This window comes from Gymnodraco acuticeps, unplaced genomic scaffold (genome assembly GCF_902827175.1).
Source record: "Gymnodraco acuticeps unplaced genomic scaffold, fGymAcu1.1, whole genome shotgun sequence".
NCBI classification, from domain to species: Eukaryota; Metazoa; Chordata; class Actinopteri; order Perciformes; family Bathydraconidae; genus Gymnodraco; species Gymnodraco acuticeps.
The window spans coordinates 1,184,514-1,206,714 of record NW_022990206.1 but is presented as its reverse complement, the minus strand read 5'-3'; the positions used below and the strand labels follow the sequence as shown (position 1 = coordinate 1,206,714).

At 41.7% G+C, this 22,201-nt stretch overlaps 1 protein-coding gene across 6 annotated transcripts in view; it reads right to left on the bottom strand.

The window, feature by feature from the left end:
• Nucleotides 1-851: 851 nt before the first annotated feature.
• Nucleotides 852-22,201, bottom strand: part of rassf5 (Ras association domain family member 5) — a 31,292-nt gene continuing 9,942 nt past the window's right edge. For 2 of the 6 annotated variants that reach the window (XM_034218320.1, XM_034218322.1), the window contains exons 2-6: nucleotides 17,710-17,834; nucleotides 5,724-5,837; nucleotides 4,479-4,809; nucleotides 3,639-3,754; nucleotides 852-3,255 (exon numbers count right to left, since the gene is read on the bottom strand). In XM_034218320.1, the coding sequence (XP_034074211.1) occupies nucleotides 3,112-3,255; nucleotides 3,639-3,754; nucleotides 4,479-4,809; nucleotides 5,724-5,837; nucleotides 17,710-17,834 (830 nt within the window). In that variant the 3' untranslated portion in view covers nucleotides 852-3,111. Of the gene's footprint in view, nucleotides 3,256-3,638; nucleotides 3,755-4,478; nucleotides 4,810-5,723; nucleotides 5,838-11,663; nucleotides 12,748-17,709; nucleotides 17,835-22,201 lie in introns of those variants that run through there. The other 4 variants (XM_034218321.1, XM_034218323.1, XM_034218325.1 and 1 more) reach the window with 3 other exon arrangements.

Genomic DNA, 22,201 nt, shown 5'->3' with positions numbered 1-22,201 from the left:
GCTACCTATAGGTCCTTGTGGGGGTTGTGGGTGGCTGTATTTGGTCTCAGAGCCTGTGACAGACACTGACACCTGCAGGTTTATTGGTCTAACACCTTTGGAATGCCCTTTGAATGAAAACAGACCATATCAGGGAAAGTATTGTGTTAAAGTGTCACTAGAACAGGTTTTATCATATCAAGCATATCATAACACATGCAAACCAGATCACACTTTATACACGCTGCCTGACAGTTTACATTTTGCATGTTATGATAGTACCTGCAGTGTAGAGGAGGTACTGCCACCTGTTGGTGATTACAACGCAATACAGCTGGCTTCGGGTGAAGAAAACTAGATGAAAAGCTCAGCACTTTCTACTTGGGGCATGTCTGGACATCACATTTGGCTAAAAGAGATTAACCACCTCACAATGCATTTAGTGTCTCTCTTATGAGATGTGAAATCAATCGGTATATACAATCCTCCTCGGGCACTTATTTATTAAATATGCTGTCTACAATATGAACATGATATGCACATGATTTAAGAAAAAACATCAAATGCTTGATCTCTTTTCTCGCACTTTCACTCCATTGGTTGGTCGGAATTCAGTTCTATGTATCTCATTGAAACAGATCAGCTTGAAGAAGGGGACAAAGTGGGAGTTCTCTTTGTTTTTGTTGTAACCCAACCCTGTACTTAAGAACTATGAGAAATGCATTTGCAATTCAAGTAACTACTCCTGGATTCATTCTAGAATAACACCCTGTAGTTTAACACTTTTCAAAATGTTTTTACGTGATGTGATAAAGGTATAAATGATTAGATTTTTCTTCAAGTAAGGGTTGAACAAACGGAAGCCAGAGAAATTAGGATATGAGAACATTTCAATAAAGGGATGACCTTTTTATTTCATTGTGATATTCTGTACAGTTCTACTGCTATATTTAAACACACTTCTTCAAATAAAACAAAAATAAATTGCAAAAAAAGCATTAAGTCTCAACATCCCTTGACACAATATCATATGGATGAGGTGGACCATGAAATAAATAACTCGCGCCACACAGAGGGTTTTGGTTGGAAAGACAAATGTGTTAAGGGAAGGGAAAGAAAATAAATGCGATACACCGCCCAAGAAACAGATTTGCACACATGCAAAAGCACCCACACAAACACTCAGGCACCTGTGTGCTGAAACACACCTTACCTTATCCACAGGGGGCACGTGAAACAAAAGGCACTGCCAGCAGGAACAGCTTGGGCTTTGGGTGGCGGCGTTAAAAAAGAAAAAAGACAGGTCTACTGAGAAACATGTGCTTATGGACAACGGGCCTCATTTATCAATGATTTTATGGTATTAAATAACAAAAATGTTTGTCTTGGAAATGTTTATAGTAAATAAGCTTTGGTTTAATGTATTCAATTTATGATACAAGCACGCCAAATATTTGTATCATTTTTACATCACATGTGCACTTGATAAGTGAGGCCCAACGAGGAAGCAATGGTGACACAAAGACACTCATTATAAGACATAATTCACATTATCCTCACTGCCCAAGATGAACACACACACACACACACACACACACACACACACACACACACACACACACACACACACACACACACACACACACACACACACACACACACACACACACACACACACACACACACACACACACACACACACATACACACACACACACACACACACACACACCAGTAGGAATGATACCAAAAGAATATCAATATTCACCGTAATAACAACAAAGTTAAACCTTGTCACTCTTTTTCCAGTGTCTACATTATACATATGCATTGCAAACACGTCATTGGTACATCATAGCCTTTATCTTGAACTCTACTTATTTTGTGTTTCCTTTTTTGAGTAGATGTTAGGGGGGTGAAAAGAAAAGAGAAGCAGAAATGCATGCCCAGCCCTAGAGTCATGAGCTCTTCAGTGACTGCATCTAAATGTGCAAAAACAGAAGCTGGTTTAATCTTTTTACATACACCACCTTTAAATTAAATACAATTCTGAATGTCTCTCTTCCCTTTAACATCCTCTCGATGGATATGTCCCTCTAAACTTTGGTGTAAAATAAATCCTCTCTCATTCAAATGCAACCCATAAATGAACAGTGTAAAATCACTTTTACAATAAAGTGTCAAATCTGTAACGGTTTGTGGATTTCCTCGCTCAGCGTTCATGCAGGGGTTGTGGGCTTGTGCATGAGGAAGGGATTGCTAACTAGGTTGGATTAATTTCTGATTCTGTTTAAGAAGTAAAAATAAACTGATCAAAGATCATTTTAATAATGAGATTTGGACACAGTGGGATAAAGTGTGTTATAGGGTTGAATTCTGTTTCTTTCCGTCTTAAGGTTTTCTCTTTGCTCAACGCATGCTCCCTGAGAAAAATCAAAGAATGATCTCGCCTTCTTAGAACTTTCTATTCCTTCTTGTTCTCGCATCCAAACTCTTATACCAAACAACTCCCTCACACGTCTTGTACTCCAGCACAAAAATATACACCTGATGATAACCCTATACATCAATTCCAATTAAATAAAAAGAAGACACAGTATGATTGTCCTTCCATCAAAAGAAACATGCCTTCTGTGTGCAGGGGGATGAGCTGAGAGAGACTCATGCATAAGTAACACTTGCAGAAGCAGCAGCAGCAGCAGCAGAACAAGAGGGAACCTTTTAAAAACACCACTGATTCATAATACGCCCCAAATGAGGTCTCAAGCTAGAGTTTTAGATGTTGAGTTGATGGGATCTTTCTGTGTGTGTGTGTGTCCTTGGCAACACTGCTTGTCCAATCAGAAAATGGACCACACAACCTGTTGCCTTGCACTTTGCTTTCCACCCATGATGCTCTCCTCAGGGAGGGGATGTGTGGGTGGTGGGGGGGCTTGAATGCGTCCTGAGAAAGGGTATGCATCAGTTTGTGGATGTACTGTATGTTTGGGTGCATGGGTTGGAGGGTGAGGACAAGTTCAGCTCCGGCTCCAGTCTGGAATAGATCAGGGGTCTTGAGGGGGGGGAGGGGGGTCAGCGTTCAGAGGGTCAGTCTCTCCCTGGGTTGAGGTCGTAAGGTAGCAGGTGAAGGGGTCAGGGGTCATGTTGTTGTAGGGCTCGTTGTAGTTTCTGTCGGTAAGCGGTGTATTTTTGCTCCACTGCCCGGGCGCGCTCCGCCTCCTCGTTCCCCAGGATCACCAGGAAGTTTTGAAGCTCAGGGACAGAGAACGCATACCACTGTCAGAGAATAACAGAAACAGATTAATACACCATGGCAGCACGTTTTTACTCATAGCCTTCTATGAATCTCAATCAAAAAGTAAAATGTATTCTCTATAATTCCCCTTAATGTTACAAAATAAAACAATTGTGAGAAACAATACAAAGCGCAGAAGTGTCTGCCTCGAGAGCAAGAGTGTGTGTATGTACCACTTATTTGGAGCAGTGAAATAAATGTATTATTTTGAGGATCATAATTGAACAAAAGGGAAGTATTCAGCCCTTAAGGGTCCATTTATTTTCTTGTATATTTGTGTAGGTATGTTCAGATGTATGTTTGTATGTATACTGTGTGTGTCCCACTTATGTTATCTTGTGTGTGTGTGTGTTTTTTCTCTCACCTCCACCTCTCCAGTCTCATTTTCTTTAAGGACAAAGCTGAGCTGCTCTGGGTCGGGTCCTGTTATCAGCCTCAGGAGAAGAGGACGGTCACACAGAGGAAGCTTCTGGAGCAGATCTGAACGGGACAGAAACATATAATTTATTGTTGTCATTTACACGTGTTTCCTGCAAATGAGAAATTGAAGCTTTGTATACGAACAATGTAATTCTTACGAAGCTTGTACAAAAATGACACTTCCGATCATGGACCAACACCCCTTTTACTTGTATATGTGTCATATTTCCCCTTTTTTATTCTAAAACTTAAAATGTGTATGACATAGTATGGACCTTTTGCTCCAAGTATTATAATTCTTTAAAATGTTCTTATGTGAAGTGTTTTCCAGATATTTTTGTATCCATCTTTTTGCACATTATAATTGTATTATGCCTAATATTAAGTGTTAAATGCATTAGGTGCATTAACTGTCTTCAAGGCTAAAGGTACTCTATTTACAAACACATTTCATTCAGAGGATACAGTATGTTAGAAATATTACATTTACAGAAAAAGTAAAGGGATATGGCGCCACCTTGTGTAATGTTAATATTCCGATTTTTGATCATTACCAGTAAATTAAAGTTGTTTATCCTTTCACCCAAATGAAACTATATTGATTGAATTATAATTAGATCCAAGTGTAATTCCTGTGATGATTTTTTTGCATCTCCCACCCACTGAATAAAGAATGATGAACCGCTCTCGGAAAAGAACAGAGCCATAAAAATACAGCTCCATTCACAGAGATGTAATCTCCATCGCTGTAATGAGTTAGCTTCCACCAGTGTTCTCTCCTCACCCTGTCCGTCGCGGTGCGTCTGCCTGTACAGCGCAAACTTGCGGGGATTATCCAGCACCATGAACTTCTTCAGCAGGCCCTGGATGACCTCGCTGACGGTGGTCAGAGAGCAGATGTGGATCTGCTTCACACAGTCGCTCGGTAGGTAGAAGGATGTTCTCTTTTCGCTCTGCCCACAGTCCGACACATCCTGGCCCTCTGACGGTTGAGTGCGGCCCCCCGCCTGCCTGGACGCCCCCTCCGAGTCCCCCGCCTCTACAGCGGGGACTGTGACCGGCCGACTGAGCCTCAGGTTGACCTTAATGAAGCCTGTGTAGGATCCGTCTGAAGCCTGCAACGCACAGAGAGGAAGAGGAAGACATGAGAGAGTGGAGGCACAATTTAGTGTTGAAATGTGCACTGATCATCAAGACTGGAACAAATTGTATGTGGTTCTTTTAAACATTTTGGGAAATACAGTTATTTGTTTTTTTAAGGTCTAAACCGATCTCATGCCCGTACTAGTTTAACATAAAGAATGGGCTGGAGGAAGAAAGCTAATCTGGATCCGTTTAATCCAACACATTTTACAAATATGATATATGGTGTTGACTCATGAGTTTTGAGGGGCTGGTGGGACGATTAAGCACGAGTCTTCTCCTCTCACTCTTGGCAAATAAACCATACACTGACTCTATGTATGAAGACAACGCGACATCACCTGTTGGTTTGAGGAATATAGTTTTGAAGCATTGGGTTTGGCATTTTGGCCATTGGTTATTTGCCAGGATGTGACACTAGAGGGTGGAGCTAAATACACCAAAGCTTAACATTATTAGGCCACTAAAACAATACAATAATCATCTTTCGTGAACTGAAATCAATATGTCATTGTTGGGCCCTGTCAATCACAAGTTATCCCTGCTTTTTTAGTGTATTTTAATCAAAATGGGCCAACAATTTACAAAATGGACACCATGCTGTAGTAAAGAAGACTCAAAACTAGTGATTAACTACATAAAGTTACGTTCACAATGTTTATAGAGTTAATAAATCAAGTAAAAGCTTTATTTTCTCATAGAATTCACACAGCATTTAGATGTTTAAAAGTTTCCCCTACGCTTGAATAACATTATGGCCCAGCTCAGTTTCCTGTTTCTATTCATCAGATGAAAGAGAGGAAGTTATAATAATCTAGTTTCATTGTTAGTTTGACCTTATACAGTACGGTGCACTCAACATCTACAACAAGTGCTGAGAACTTACCAGATTCATGCCATTTTCAGAGACTTGAGCATTATACTCCTCTATCCTTTTCGACACCTCCTCTTCTGATAGGTCCTTTGTTCCTCTCGTCTCTTCCTCCTTTGCTTCCTTCTGCTTTGAGGCAAAGAGAGAATGGTCAATATACAAATATTGGTTCGTTCTTATTTCTTTAAACCAGCAGATGGTGCTGCTTCAATAACAAGTCTATGAACACATTCTCCATCTAGCCTTGCTCAAGTTGACGAATACATATCGGAAAACACCAGAATCAAGAGAAACCATCCCAACCTACAAGCCTTCCAGGCAGAAAAGGTGTCATATGTTGTTGAATAAACAAAATCTAGCCCTGTTCCTGCACTACTTGTGGGAAAACACCTCCTTCTCATGTCCTCCATCTTTATCAGCTGCTTCTGTGACTGACGCTGATGGGTGACACTATCTCTTCCTCCTCAGTGTGGTTGCACAACTCTGCAGCTCTACATGGGGACAGGAAATGTGAATGGAGCACATCTCGCATTCAGCATCACAACAGGAGAATATTGAGAGCACAGCATCCCCCTTACTCATTTCCCTGTGACTATAGGAATGAAAAAAGGAGAGCGAAAGACAGAGAGGGAGGGAGGAAAGAAGCTATGAAAGATGGGAGGCAGAGAAAGAAAGGGGTGAGGACTGATGAAAGAGCGGCTACTGAGCCAGCCTTAGCAACACAGAGTTTGACTGGGTTATTTATAGTACAGAGGGATGCATCCTCTCTATCTCATAATTGTACTTTTTTTCCCTTCTCTTGTACGTTTGCATTTTCTGGGCCAGAGAGAGCGAGAGACAGAGTGTGTTTGAGAGAGAGAATGCAGGGCAGCTATCTGTAGGGGAGTCCTCGGGTTGTGATGAAGTCACTGTTTCCTTCAACACAGATACGGTGTGTAAGTGCACGAGTGTGTCTCAGTGAGTGCACACCTTGTGGTAATAAATAACACACAAACAACACGAGTGTAGCATCCTTGCAGACATTCAGCGGAAGAGGTGAAAAAAATGTAACAGTTAAAATGTCAAGGCTGACGATTGGAGATAGACAGACAGCACTGTGTATGTGTGTGTGTGTGTGTGTGTGTGTGTGTGTGTGTGAGTGTGTGTGTGTGTAACAGTGAGAACATAGCTTTTTGTTGTTGCTTTTATCTCTTACACATTATTATCAGCCTCTCCTCTGTCATCATGGTCCTTCTATCATAGTAATTGTCCGTGTTGCGATGAAACAACAGAGCTATTATGCTCACAGCAAGTCACAAATGCAATGATTACAACCGGTATCAGTTCGGACACAAACACATCAAAATACATATAAGAATTTACACTCTGACCAGTTAACACTGGTTTTGTATCTCTGCATCATGAATATATAAATACAAATAATAAAAACCCACACAACTCTGGGTGGTAAAATCGAGGCTGAAAATAATAATCCGAGGGGATACAGAGGAGTTGACTTGTTTTCTAGATTCCTCCCAGTCTAAGGCAACAAAGTGAGTTTGCAGGAATTCCTGTGTTTGTATGCAAGTTTCTAAATGTATCGGAGGCAGTGCCCTGCCCTCCGGGTCCGCATACCAGTGAGAGTGGTCAGGGGACAATAGAGGAGTTTCCGCCCCTGAGAGTTCCACAAAGTCCTGGGACACTGCTCTGTTAGACCGGGTCAAAAGGGAGCCAACAACCAGCAAGACACATGAATAAAGAGAGAGGTAAAAACACTGAAAACTCTCAATGCAGTTACACCTTGGTTAATTAATAAAAAGATGTGACATGGGAATAATTTACATTCCCATGGTGCATCTTTGGTTCCAAAGATCTATTACTCGTTTGTTAAAAGCAATTGATACCTATATTTTGAATTACACCACACTATCAGGTTTTGCTGCAATGAGCACACAAACAGTGCTGGGCACAGAACGTTCGGGCAAACAATATTTAATGACAGTAGTCAAATGTTTTCTCTTAACTGGAAGAATAGGAAAACAAAATGTCCGTTTTACTCCCCAAAAAAATCAGCCTCTGGTAAAGTGTCCATTGATGATTGTGCTATTGTATTAGCTGTACAGTGTCTCTACTGTAGGCTATTTTTATTATATGTACAGCACTTTGGCTCGACCAAAAATCGTTTATAAATGTGCTATATAAATAAAACTTGATTTGATAACAATATTACAGGTGACAGCACAGGACCAGGCCAGTTAATCCAGTTTAATGATAGATGTTAAGATAGATAGATGCAAATCAGCTTAAGTGTGTAAGATATCTAGCACTGTTACATAAGGGTCACACACACTCCCCCACGCACACACACACATGCCATGCAGACACACACACCCCCCTCAGGAGGACATGAGTAAGTGTTGATGCTGTCACTCTGATGAGATCAGACAAGAGAGGTCATGACTCGCTGAAATGTCGCTGCAAATAGTCAGCATTAAACCATGTGCCGAACTATGCTGTGTGTCTGCAGGCTTTTTGTGAACCTGACCAAACTCTTGACTGCAAACCTCCAAGTGTGTGTTAGTGTGTGTGTCTGCAGGGTTGACATCATGATCTTCAGGTAAGACTACACTCTAGGATCTGTTACAACTGGCCAAGATTGAGGACATGGGAAACACTCACACACAACACACACACATGTATGTTCACATATTCACACACACTTTAGCAAAAGGGAAAATGCTCTGACACTATGCTTATTTAAAAACAAGTATACCATACTCAGCACTAGGGATGCATACCGGTGTAGTTCCAGTAATCCAAAATTCGGCTCACAGATAGCAAATAAGCGTGACTCGGACAAAATACGTCTCAGGATAGTTTGTTTTTTACTTACACAAAAAGGTATCAAATACAAACACATATTCTCTCAGGTCAAAAACGATGTTGCTCTGTGCTTCTTTCTCCTTCTCACACACACACAATCACCAGCAGCTGCCGTCGGCTATAACGTCTCGTAATCACGTACAGCTGCGGTCGTCTATGCCGTCAATTTCACAAAGCTGGTTCAAATAAATGATATGATAGCACTAATAACAACAAATTTATTTTAAAAGTGAGTCCGTGGCCCGTGACGGCGGGTGTTATAAATTAGATTGCACAATCGTTTTTCTTCTTCATTGTTTGTTGAATACTAGAAAGGTAAAAGTCCCACAAATGAACTGAACTGTGATGGGATTTGTTTTCTCTCACCAGTGAAGGTAAATGTTGATTTTAAAGATGAGATTTGTTTGTTTGTCCAATGCCGAGATCTCATGACCATTATTCTATTATGTATTTGTTCTCTAGTCGAATCCCAGGTTTAACATGAATTATAACGGTGCTATACGGTCTGTTTGCATTGACAAGATGTGCTATTCACGCGGCACACCTGATGGCGGGTGTTATAAAAGATATTCCATAATCGGTTTTCTTCATATTTTTAATGTATTTTTCATTGTTTGTTCAGTACTAAAAGGTCCAAGAAGTCCCACAATTTAATTTAATATTCATTTGACATGTAATATGTAATATATCGTAAAGCGCTTCATGGGAGTAATTCTGGGATGATACATTTTCAAAGTATCACGATATGTATCGGTTGAGTATCGGTATCGTTCAGTGGTATCGGTATCGTAAAAAAGTCAACGATATGCATGCCTACTCAGCACTATATATTATGTAAACAATATATTGTTTCTTTAAATCGTCATTGTGCAAGTCAACTTGTGCTATTAACACATTGTGAAAGACTATTACGTTACACTCAGCTATAGTTTTTTTTGTAAGTTGAAATTGAGTATCAGTAGAAAGCAGCATTTTCTCTCATTGGTGCAATTAGTTGTATCTAGGCAGAATTCTGAAAGCAGCAAGAAGGCAGAACTGAACCTTCGTACCTGATTATATATCGCCAGTGATATTGTTATCACGATATTCAACATGATATCATGCAATCCTTTGATGCTTTTTCTGGTCCTTATGGTGCTAATGCAAGTACTTTTCAAAGCATTGTAATGTGAAGTTTTAGTGAATGTTTGGAACCTACTGCTGCAGGTCTCCCTTGAAAAAGAGATCATTGATCTCAATGGGATTTTACCTGGATAAATAAAGGTTTTGAATTGAATTGAAGTTATGCAAAAATATTTAAAAGTTTAACTACCATCTAAAAACATAAAAAATGTCCCTCTGAAATGTTGTTGAGTGTAGGAGTCGTTGTAACAAAAACACTCTACACACAGTTTCCTACCAATGTTACGTGATGTGTGCAATAAAATAAATTCTGCAGAGGTGTACATGTAAATGTGTGTATCTGCTTTTTATATAACAGTGATATAACTCATTCATTCACTACATTAAAAAGGACAAACTGAACAGGCCCCCTGCTTATCAACACACACACACACACACACACACACACACACACACACACACACACACACACACACACACACACACACACACACACACACACACACACACACACACACACACACACACACACACACACACACACACACACACACACACACACACACACACACACACACACACACACACACACACACACACACACACACACACACACACACACACACACACACACACACATTACAGCTGGCTGGCTAAACTGGAGCAAAAGGTTCAGCTCTGGAAATAATTCATAAAGAAAAGAAGGTCTGAGCTCCCCTTCCGCTGTTTTGATGAACGTAAGGATCTCCCTGAGCATGCATGGAGGACGACTTAACACAGTGACACATTTAGAATGATTTTAAAACAAAATATATGATTATGTCTCTATTCCACTCTGATATTTTCATCACTCTTTCATACTCAGACAGAAAAAGGACACTTGCGCTGCATATCTACTTTGAATGCTCTACCAGTGGATGCATTCAAGAACCAGCCCCTCCTATGTTATTTCTCTTACTGTACTGGTATGGCTACTAATATGTCAAATCATTTGTCTTTGGTTGCGTGTTGCCGTAGAAATCAGGCACCATCAGCTGGCAGCTTCTGTGCAGGCAGCCTAGACAAGCTAACCCCAATACCCTCATGGCAGCAAAGCTAACTCCTCATGCTGACAACACAGCTGGTCAATTATTCAGGAATTATACCTTCTCCAAGTCAGACACCAAAGGCACCGCCAGGACGAGGACAGCAGGAAGAGGGCTGCTGAGCGTGTTTTACATTAATGCAAATGTCTGTGTAGTTTAAAGAATTTGTATCTCCACTTCTCTATCTGTCACACCTTTCTATCCTTCAAAATATTCCCCTGCTGTGCATCCGGGGACCCTGCAGTGTGATTAACACGGTCTGTCCCAGAGTTACAGTATCTGACAGAATGTGTGAGGTAACACAATGTACAACAGACCAAACACAAGTATCAGGAAGTGTGTGCCAACAAACCCACGAGTTGCTATGGTAACAAGGAAAATGGTTTTTCTACAGTTAAGTAGTTGCCCCTCACAAACACAGACAAATACACACACTCACAGATCTAGTGCAAAAGTGCCAGCTTTGTTTCTACGGAAACCTCTCCCACGCAATGTAGAGATAAGGACTCTATGGAATCTGTAGGTTAACATCATTATCTCAGTTTCTCTGTTAAAACACTGCACACATATTGTTTCTGTGACTGATGCTAAATCCTTTAGCCCCTCACATGATAAATGAGCTGCCTTAAGGCATCAAGGCTGCTGAACAAGGCCGGCAGATCAATGGTTCACAACAGAGGTTTGACAGTAACCCCTTCATACACTCTCACACACCTACAGGCCTGCTTACACATCACCTCTTCCTCTACACACTTCTGCTTTCTGGTAGCATGTTTTTGATATAAATGGCTGTTTGGTTCCCAGCACATCTGAAAAAGCCGTAATCTGAGTTTGTCTCACTCTCACAGTTTCATCTATCAGAGTGAGTGCTGCCCTGATTCTGTACCTTAGGTGCCTGATTGGGCTTGCGGAAGAACGAGGTCTTGGCTGTGAAGAAAGAGAAGTCTTCACTCTCGTCATCCAGGCTGCAGTACCCGCTGCTCATGCTGTTACTGCTGGTCATTGAGGGGGTCAGCACTGCATTGACAGTCATGGAGAGGTCCAGAGATGGCCCCCGGCACCGGTACAGCACGTTGACTGCTTGAGGAAGTCCTTTTTGATCTCGAAAAGCACAGCAGTGATGTGACACTCAGCCACGATCAGAGTCCACCCGCTTCCAACTGTCCTCTACACATCCAGAACAAGTCAGTGCTCCTCTGCTGATGCATCCAGGAGAGTTTAGGTCTCGCCTGTGAGGGCGAGACAGGTGAACTCGGTGCTTTGCGTGCCACCAGAGAGGGGACCAGGAAATCCGAGAGCGAGACTTGTCACTTCCTCCTGACGCGATTGTGTGTGCTCTGACGCCGGTGTCACAAACAGACCATAGAGTATATGCACCTGGTCATTTGCAGCTGAACATGCTAAAACTCATACAGAGTATGTAACCATCTCTGAAACACACACACATATTTAGGTGTGTGCTGGGGTCATGGAGTCAGCTTACAGGTTGGTTTCAAGTTCTGCTCACCTGAAAGCCCCTGTCATACCAGCAAACCGACGCATGCAATACCACATCCTGCTCTCTTGTGTCTCTGAAAGCACCGGCTGTGAGGAAACAAAGAGTGGTTCAATTCAACTCCGACATTCATGTGCTTGAGCATCCATCCGTCCCCGCTCCGAAGTAAACAGCCGCAGAAGATCTCTTGGCTGCAGCAACAATACGTCCATAGACCCGAGCTACCTCTTCTCGTACGTTGCTTTGGCAATACTACCAGAGAGGCAGATGCCTCCCACTCATCCTCTCTTTTTTTCCTCTCTCGCTTCCTACCTCTCCTCTCTTCTCCTCTCCTTACTCTTTCTGCCCGTCTTTGCTCCCGTTGCTCCCTCACTCTAGCAGCCTCGCTCAACCATTTGTGGTCGAGTGTTATCAGCCAGCATGCACCCTCCCCCTCCTCTCTCTCTCTCTCTTCCTGCGAGCTACTGCACCCTGCAGAGCATAGCCACTTCCTCTTACAGAGAGAAAGAGGCATGGGTATGTAGAAAGAGAAATGCTGATGAGTGAGAGATATGATGCCTCACAGGTCCTGTTTTGCATACGTTAGAGCAGCAGCGACAGGAGGCAGCAGAGGCCGCATGGGGAAGATGGCTGCTTGTCTGGTGACAATCTGCAGCAGGATGCACCGGTTTATTAGAAGCCACCTCAACCCCTCTAAGCATGTGGCTTTAATGATAGACACAGACTTAATTAGAGCAATTGTATGACATATTTTCCAAACAGGGGACAGATGCTGTCAGGGAACAGAACATAGCTTCCACCGCTGGCTTCTTGGTGGAGGAAAGGGCTCAAGGTGAGATTAAGGAAATAATGAATGATTGCCCTCAGGATAGAGATTGCGTTGACTTCTAACCTCACACTGACCCTGCAATCTGCCCTCTGACTCTGGCACTGACCCTTTTGTCACAAAGCAGATAAAGCCCCCTGTCATTGCTGAGATTGATGCCGCAACTGTCTGCACCTGCTGTTGCATGATTTTAAAATCTACTCAGGCATGATTAAAGGTAAACCTATATGTTAGTGGAGGGCTGCAGCATGGAGGGGCAGAGTGTCGCCCTTTCATCGGGTGTCTTTCTGTCAGGTTTGAGGCAGCCCAAGACTGATTACCTGCAGCTCTGCGCCTCCCTTCCATCAGTGTAATCACTTAGGGACCAGACAGCATGCAGGACACACACACATACATACACACACATACATGCATACTGAGCAACACTGGCTGCAGGTCGATGAAGCCTGGTAACAGTGTATGTGCTTATAAGGGGGTAAAAGGGGATCAATTTATGCTGATGCACACACAAAAAGGGCCTGTATAGATGGAAGGGACATAAAACACAACCACACACACACATAGAGCTGCAGCTATAAAACAGAGCAAGAGGAGAGAATAGGATAAAGAGGACTGCAGGAAATGAACTGTCATATCTCCTCTTGTCTGCAGTACTGGAACACAACACAAGTGCAGAGAGAGAGAGGCCTTAGTCACAGAGTTCACATACCTCCGAGACACAAATCATCAACGCTCACTTAAATCTGACTTTCATCTCATTATATTTAACCACAGTCATTACACTCAGAAAGAACAAGTGGCAGTTAAGCTAAAAAATAAAATACAGAAAGTATATGCCATAGTTTTGATGCAGTAGACATTTTGGATAAATGGCCTGAGATGAGAAAGTTACTGACAGTAAAATACATTCGGTACTCAATTTATCCGCCTGCTTGCTTGCTCCAGTTCTTGCCATTTCCATCAACGTGTTTCAGAGCAGAATTATTGCGTGTATTTGTTCACAGAGTACTACCTGGCACTCTACCAGGGTCTTATTTTGTGTTATCTGCCCCCAAGGCATAGAGTGGCTGCCAACAATCTGCTGAAGGCCTGTGGGGTTATCCAGCTTGTCTCGTGCATGTTATGAGTGTGTGTGTGTGTGTGTGTGTGTGTGTGTGTGTATGAACTCCATTGCGTGGGTGACTGAGGATAGGATGCCAAGAGCAGCATGCACGCTCCCACTCTCTCAGGTTCCTGTACACACACTCATATGCTTACACAAGAGTGGGGAAAAGCCTATTCTGATGATGAATCTTACATCATTGTATAATAACTGTACCATGTGGCTTGTATTATATGAGAGGATATGAGAGTATGAAAGAGTTTTTGTTTAAATGCACAATATGTAGTTTTCTGTCACAATGGGGTCTCTCAATCAAAACATGAAGGAGACAGAGTTTGGGGAGTCATGAAGAAACTTTGGATCATTAGTGTGCAGTCTGCTCTTCCTGGTTAGGAAAACATCATTGCAGATAATTCGGATCCAGTTAAAAATCTCAGAGGTTTCCTCCTCTCCAAAAAAAAAAGATTGGTAAAAAATGGTAATACAATTCTGAATCAAGCAGTTTTACTTAAAACGTATTTTTTTTAACACTGCTTAGAAGACAACTATTCTTTCACACACAGTGACGTCACGAGCTACCCACAATGCAACACGCGCCATATATATATATATAAATACGCCATTTTCATGGAGGTGCAAATATCCTGGAAGTGCAAATATAAACAGCTAGCTAACGTAGCAAGGCAGAGCGCACTAACGACCGAAGAAATCGCTGCATGTCTTCGGATTACATCTCTGGACTTGAGGGGTGTGCTCTAGGTCGTTACCAGCGTAACTAGAGCTGTGTGGGTTGTCGGATTGCCCTTACAGACTCCGTCGATTTTGGCTGCATCTACGTCTAATTTCTGGAAACACCAGTCGAATACCCCACTTGTCACAATAATATTATCATGCCATTGCATATATGTGGTATTTTAGAGTTGACTAGATATTTATTAAGGCAATAGACTATGATATTCAGTACAGGAAGCTTAGCAACACCTAGACGGTGTACGGCTAAACCAGGGTCGGCTCTAGAACAAATCGAATGGGGGGGCAATCATTTACCAAGGGGGGGCACACACTGCCGTCAACAACCAACACACAAACACCAACGCAACTTCAATTTAAAAAAACATGCTGTAAAGTCTATTGTCTTTCACACACATTGCAGGGGTGTAGTGCTATTGTATAGTGCACCTATGACTTGTGCATACATGCACGGTTGTGGCACGACCACTAAAACAGAAACATATAAGGACAGAGGGTGTCGTTTTCTCATACTGATATTCTGCACAAACTGTGCTGTTGTATTTGCTGTAAAGTGTCTTTACTGTAGGTTATTTTGTATTATACTGTATATACAGCACTTTGGCTCGACCAAAAATCGTTGAAAAATGTGCTATATAAATAAAACTTGATTTGATTTGATATGGACATAGGCCATCATATAAAAAGTGTGCAAATGTATTTAGTATCCTATCCATGTGAACATGTTTTAGGTGGGGGTGGACCTAACCTCCTCTAGGAGGGTCTGGGGGCATGCTCCCCCAGGAAGATTATTTTTAAAATATTGAAGTTAAATGCATCAATCTGGTGCACTTTGAGAGCAAAGTGAAGAGATCTATGGATAGCCTACATCTCTCAGCAACCATATGAAACAGAACTGTACACAGATTTACTTTTTCTTTATGGATATTTCACTAATCATTCCCCTTTTAAACTGTATTCTTGTGTTACTGTCCTATAGTATTTCATACCCGTTTTTCATTTATTCTCTCTTTAATAACTATAATGATCATATAAAGGTATTCCTCGAAAATACTTACATAAATGGTGACCAAACTGTTTGAGACCCACTGAGATAACTTACACTAAAGTGAACTATCTAAACACTGAGAGAGTCCTTACCTCACTGAGCTGAGGTTATAAGATCCTCTCAGTCTGACAGGAGAGGACTCTCCTCCACCTTGGTGTAGAAACAGCCCTTTATATCCGTTAGCATAGCTAGCTAACCAAATGCTAACAACATTCCACGTTACCGCTCGCGCACTCACAAAATGCGCTCGTGCCACACACACACAGAGCTTGAATGAAACCCATGTACTTGTACTGTACTGTATATCATATTATTTTCGATGGCTTTACTGTATAATCAGTGTAACAGATGGACAGATTGCCACTGGGCTTTCATCTAAACACTCAGCCACGTAATGATAACAAAAAAAAGGTCGGGGGTCATTGGTCAAGCAACACACCAATCAGAGAGCAGCAGTGAGCACACCTCAGGCTGTGTTTTATATTTGTATTATTTATTTCTGATGTATTTCACACAAAAAACCTTTAGTGGAAACGTTTTCACTTAGCCTATATGATTAAAAAAAGAAAAAAACGGCAAAGTGGCAAGGCTTGCCCACCCTGCGTTGGGGGGGCACAGTGACTCATTTGGGGGGGCATGGCCCGCGAATGACCCCCCATGACGCCGACCCTGGGCTAAACCCATGGCCTGCTTGCACCTCGCGTAAATCGGCGGATACCGGAAGTACGGTGTCGCCCTCGGCCCAATACCCGTATGTGTGTGTGAAAGAATGTCCCTTGGTGCTGATGGACAAGCTACTGCTAACGTTAGCTTAGCTTGTTTAGCTGATAACTTAACATCCAGACATCCAATGATTATTACCTTTTATCTGGTGAAATTACATAGTTAACATAACTAAGACAATTTTAACTATAAATGTATCTCAAAACGAGCAAACAACTACAATGCTAATAAATGTGCAAAGGGAAAACAACGCCATTAAAAGAAGCAAACAAATGACCGACCGTAAGCATGATGGATTTGTCTAGGTTTGAACATTGTTGGAAACATTTATGATAATGCAAGAGCACAACTCAACAACATGTATAACATACATGTAACCGTTTTAAGACATATAAGAACTGGAAATGTTACATATTATACCTATAAATAGTGGATGACTAAATATTTACCACTAGCATACATAACATCTGAGAATAGATTTAGCAAAACACTCTATGCCATGTTGGAGGTCCCTGCGGAGAACAGTGATTAACCTAATTAGTTTGCAGTCTTATTAGAGAAGCTGATTGAACAAATCAAACACATTCTAAAGAATAGGAGAGATCCGAGGAGTCCCAGAGGAGGATAAGGAGGGAGACTCTATGAGAGCGAGAGAGCAGGTGAAGGGGGGAGGAAGGCACATCAGATGTGACGGAGCAGATTCTGTGCTGGGAACATACTGTGACCGAAAAAGGAAATGAGCGAATATATAAATTCACAAGTAGACAACCGGGGAGGAGAAGGGACAGCATGTTTTGAAAGAGGAGGATGGTTATGTAAGAGTGTAGGCTTGGAGAGATGCTACAGTATGAACTCTGCCATTACTCAATGTTGACTCATGAAGAGTTCAGCATACTCCATTTTAAATGTGCCTTTCTAAGTGCCTCTTAAAATGCCACATTTAGGCCGCTTTATCCAGTATGTTTTCTATTTAATTTGAAATGCTCACCCTATACTGAGGGGCAGCGGAGGAACAGCGTCTTCTGGGAGATGGAGTTTCTTCTTCTCTGTCCTTTCGGTTGCAGTCCAACTGGACCCGGCTCTCACACTCCAGGTGACAGGTGTAGCTACAGTCTGGGGAACAGAGAAACATGCTGTCAGAGAAAAGAGCACACACAGTAGGAGAGAACCAAATAATAATGAATAAAACATTACTAAACATTGACCTAACACTGTGATCAATAAGCCTCTGGAAATTCATGTTGGAGAGTGTAGTGCTCAATTGTGAATTCAAAATGAAGTTTTAATCAAACAGGTACAGTCATATCAATTCTCCCTTTACAGAGAATTTGCTCCATCTAGTGGCCAATGCCAGACTCACACATACAAGGCACCAGACTGCAGAGCGACAATGCATCAACAAAACAAACCTAAATACACCTTTGTTTGTAGAGTGAGATCTGCACACACAATACTTAATGTTATAACTTGTATCATTAACAAAGTAATAACCTTATGATAACAACTCCTTTAAGATCCAGTTGTATACCTTCAACCTATGGCAGGAGTAGTCTTCTGTATACTCAATATATAATGGATATATGGCAGGAGTAGTCTTCTGTATACTCAATATATAATGGATATATGGCAGGAGTAGTCTTCTGTATACTCAATATATAATGGATATACTGCACAAAGTCAAGCTAAGAGAATAAAGTAAACAAATACAGAAAGTAGTATAGGCATACTGTATGGAAACAATAGAGCAGCTTTTGAATGGCCAACTCCCATCTTACTGCTAAGCAAGAAAAGAATAGATTTAGGTGCTTCCCCCAAGGTTTCCTGAAATAGTCCACTGTTCTTTAATCAGTCGCTGGTCCCACATGTGACAGCCTCGGCTTGTTTATGTCTGACAGACTTTATTGCGGCTAGAGGTTTTCCCACTGAGACGCATAGCCTCACATCTGACTTCTCCGCTGTTGGTGAGATAATCCATGCTAAAGAAAGAGACATTTTTAAAAAACCACATGAGCAGAGAGCGAGAGCAGGGGGGGTTAAACTATGATTCAGATCCTTTTCGTGGTCCTCACGCAGGAACGCTCCGTGAATTCAACTCAGGCTATATAGATTTGATAAAAACATTATTATATTTCCATAATGTTCAGTTTTAGAAGCCGAAGCTTGATTATTTTCTTCAGAACAACACATTGTTTTCTGGTGCGCCTCTCCATGGCTGCTGTCAAAGAGCTGAGATCTGCCCGGTTGTTTTTCTGTCTGCTGATATTAGCGTCTCTGTTTGTGTCCTGCTGAGAGAGGGACACCACTGCGTCTCGCACGTTCAGCATCGTAACCATGGCAACAAGCTTATTGATGACCATTGTAGAAAGTGAAGAGCTCAGCTTACATAAGGGCCCCATTAAACAGCCATGTGTAGAGGGTTTTCTGTTATGTATTAGAAAAACAATTCACTTTTATGCCTGGGATTAAGGTATTTTCAGTATATCTTGTTTGGGGGAAGGAAATGCTTATGTAATGGCAGGTAAAGTAGTAGAGCTGATTATAGAAGCAGCAACAAGGAGGATAGAGTAAAGGGAGACATGACAGGGCGTACTGACTGGAGGAATTTGTGTAGCAAAAAGGAAAGTTCAGATAGGATGCTTTGCTCCTGACAGTTTGAAGGTCAGTGTGTTGAGAGAGGGAGACAGACGTAAGTATGTGTGTGTGACAGAGACCGGTTGGCAGTGAGAGACAGAGGGTGAGAGGATAGGGCTGCAACGCCTCGCTGACAGGAGGGATGTGAGGAGGAAAGTGTAGAGTTCAGATAAGGGATGCTCTGCTCATGATAGTTTAGAGGTCAGTGCAGAAAGAGAGGAAGAAAGGAAGCACAGGGGAGGGGAAGAGAGAAACTCCTTTCCTGTCCTGCTTACTTTATTTACTTCATCCAACCTCACTCTGGATCACAGACTGTGCCTCTACTTCTATATATTGAAATAATATAATATATGGGAGATAATCCTTGCTTTGTTGCAGTTGGATGAGAATATTGACACTACTCTCGTATCTGTATAGTTTGAAGCTGCCATCAGCAGCGAGCTAACTTAGCTTATCACAAATACTGCAACATTGTGACAGAGCATGGCTTTATTCAAAAGGGCCAAGATTCATGATGCCTATGAAACAGTTCATAACAAATGGGCATTTAGAGGAGCTGGTACGTTGATAAACTAAGCTGGCCACATACTGTAGGTAAATGTTTTTGTTGCCCTAATGATACGTGAACTCTGTGTTAAGAGTTATTAATGCTTATTTCACAAAATGTCAAACTTGACCTTAAAAAATGCTCCGTTTTCTTTAAGCATCATTTTTATGTTAATAATGTTTACATCAGAGTTACTTGTTAAGGTATAATGGGTTTATTTTTGTACCATGTGCATAAATAATACATGGTACAAAGAAACATGGAAACTAATGGAAAATAGTGGCCAGTGGTCAAGGACTGCAAAGATGAATTAAAGACTCCATTTGTTGTCATTCTCAACACTGAGTGGTGGTTACATAGAGAGCATTTAGCCGTCGTCTTTCTCCTGATAATTGATTAAGAAGACAGGAATTACTGCTGGGCGTACTGCAAGGAATATGGGCGGAACCCCGTTCCACACCCACAGTGAGATACACCACTGTCAGCAAGTCACGGCCCACCTAGGATCCTGAATATTCCCACACTGATAAGACAAAACTGCCTGTCTCTCACTCACACACATATACTGTATTTACACACGAGAAATTGACATTTGAACCCAGTCCTGCCTGATTCTAAAACCACAAACATACACATAAATAAACAGAAATTTGTGGCAATTATTTTTGTGATAGCGCAGTGTTAGTTTTTGCTGACTTCCTTGTGACAATATATGATCCACACCCTGAAAAAACCCTAGTTTTGATCAAAGTTATTACAAGGTTTTGGACCAACCTAAATTAGGTGAGTCAGACTTTTTCTTGTATGCATACGATGTGGACATTGACAGGCTCGCATTATGCTGGACCTCCTTAAGATGCTGCCTATGTGAGTGCTAATGAGCTGTTTAAAAAACCTGCAGCAGCAGTCCAGTGGCCCAGAAGGACTCTGAAGGTTATGCAGGCTTGCTGACTCCAACATAATCAGAGAATCAGGAGACGAATGTGAAAAGAGAAAGCAAGAGCGTCAGCAAAAAGGACAATTTTTCTGATGAGACTTTCTTTGTTGGTTGAATTCCTGGCACACAACTTCTCTGCTAGACTCTATGTTTGTGCTTACAGGGGTTTTCCTTGTTGCTCTTCTATGGAAAGTACACAACTATTGAATGGGGAAGTGGCTTTAACTTAAAGATGGCGATAGGCCGGTTCTGCTTTTTTCGATTTTTAGGAGAAGTTGTGTTTAAGTCAACTGATAGGAATGCCACTAAAGGTTTTGTAGAAGAACCTCTAACGTTGGATTTTGCACGAGAAGAAGTCATCCAGTCCGGCTTCCTTCCTATCCTAACGCCAGAACAATACGCACACAAATAACAATAACGCAGTAAATAATGAGAGGGAATGTTTTGGTGTATTTCATATATTAACCTGTTACTCAAACACACTTCATTCTTTCAAATAGGACTGGAAAGTACCGTGTACTTTTTTTACTTTGATTCTTTAAAGTCTGTACTGAACCAGGAAAAGTAGCCTTCATGCAGTCTGCTTCCTTTGAGTGAACATTTCTTTACACATTAACTTCAAGAACCTGTCCCAACAGACTCTTTTAAGAGTATTTATGATTTAAAGGCAAGCAGCTGTCAGTACTATGCTATATGAACTATATGTTTGGTAAATTCTACATGTGGCTGTTATGTTAGCGAGGACGCCCCAGTAAAATGTACTTAATCACAGCGAGGTCATTCCTGGTTAAATAGAGCTATTAAAAAAAAAGTAGACACTTTGATGACAATCATGAACGTGCAATAACACCTGCATGCTGCACCAAGTGATGACTGTAATGAAGTTGAGCCATAAACACTCATTAGCATGTGGTCCTCCCGCGCAAAGGCCAGAGTCTCCAGTCTGTGTTGTCTCAACAAGAAGAAGGGCCGTGGTGTTGTGTGTCTCCACGGTAGACTGGCCTCGACTGCTCGTCTTCATCAGGAGGATCGTGCGCAGACTCCCTCTTTGTCTCTCAGGCCATCTTTCCGTCCGATTGCTTTCAAAATGACAACGTCTCCAGACAGAGCTGGACGATGGTGCAAATGGATGGAGATGGAAAGAGAGAGAGTGCTAGGAAACTCCATCAGTGCAGTGTAAAGTGATGAAGGAGCTTTAATGTGGAGTATGTAAAGATCTATATGTTGTGGCTGTGTTAAATTCAACTGCTGCACTTAGGTCGATAACTGCCAAGGGAGCCAGGAAAAGGAGGAGCTCGATAGCAGAGTGTAAAAGGGCAATATTGTTCTAAAATAAGAGGACATTCGGAGCGGAAATATTTCGAC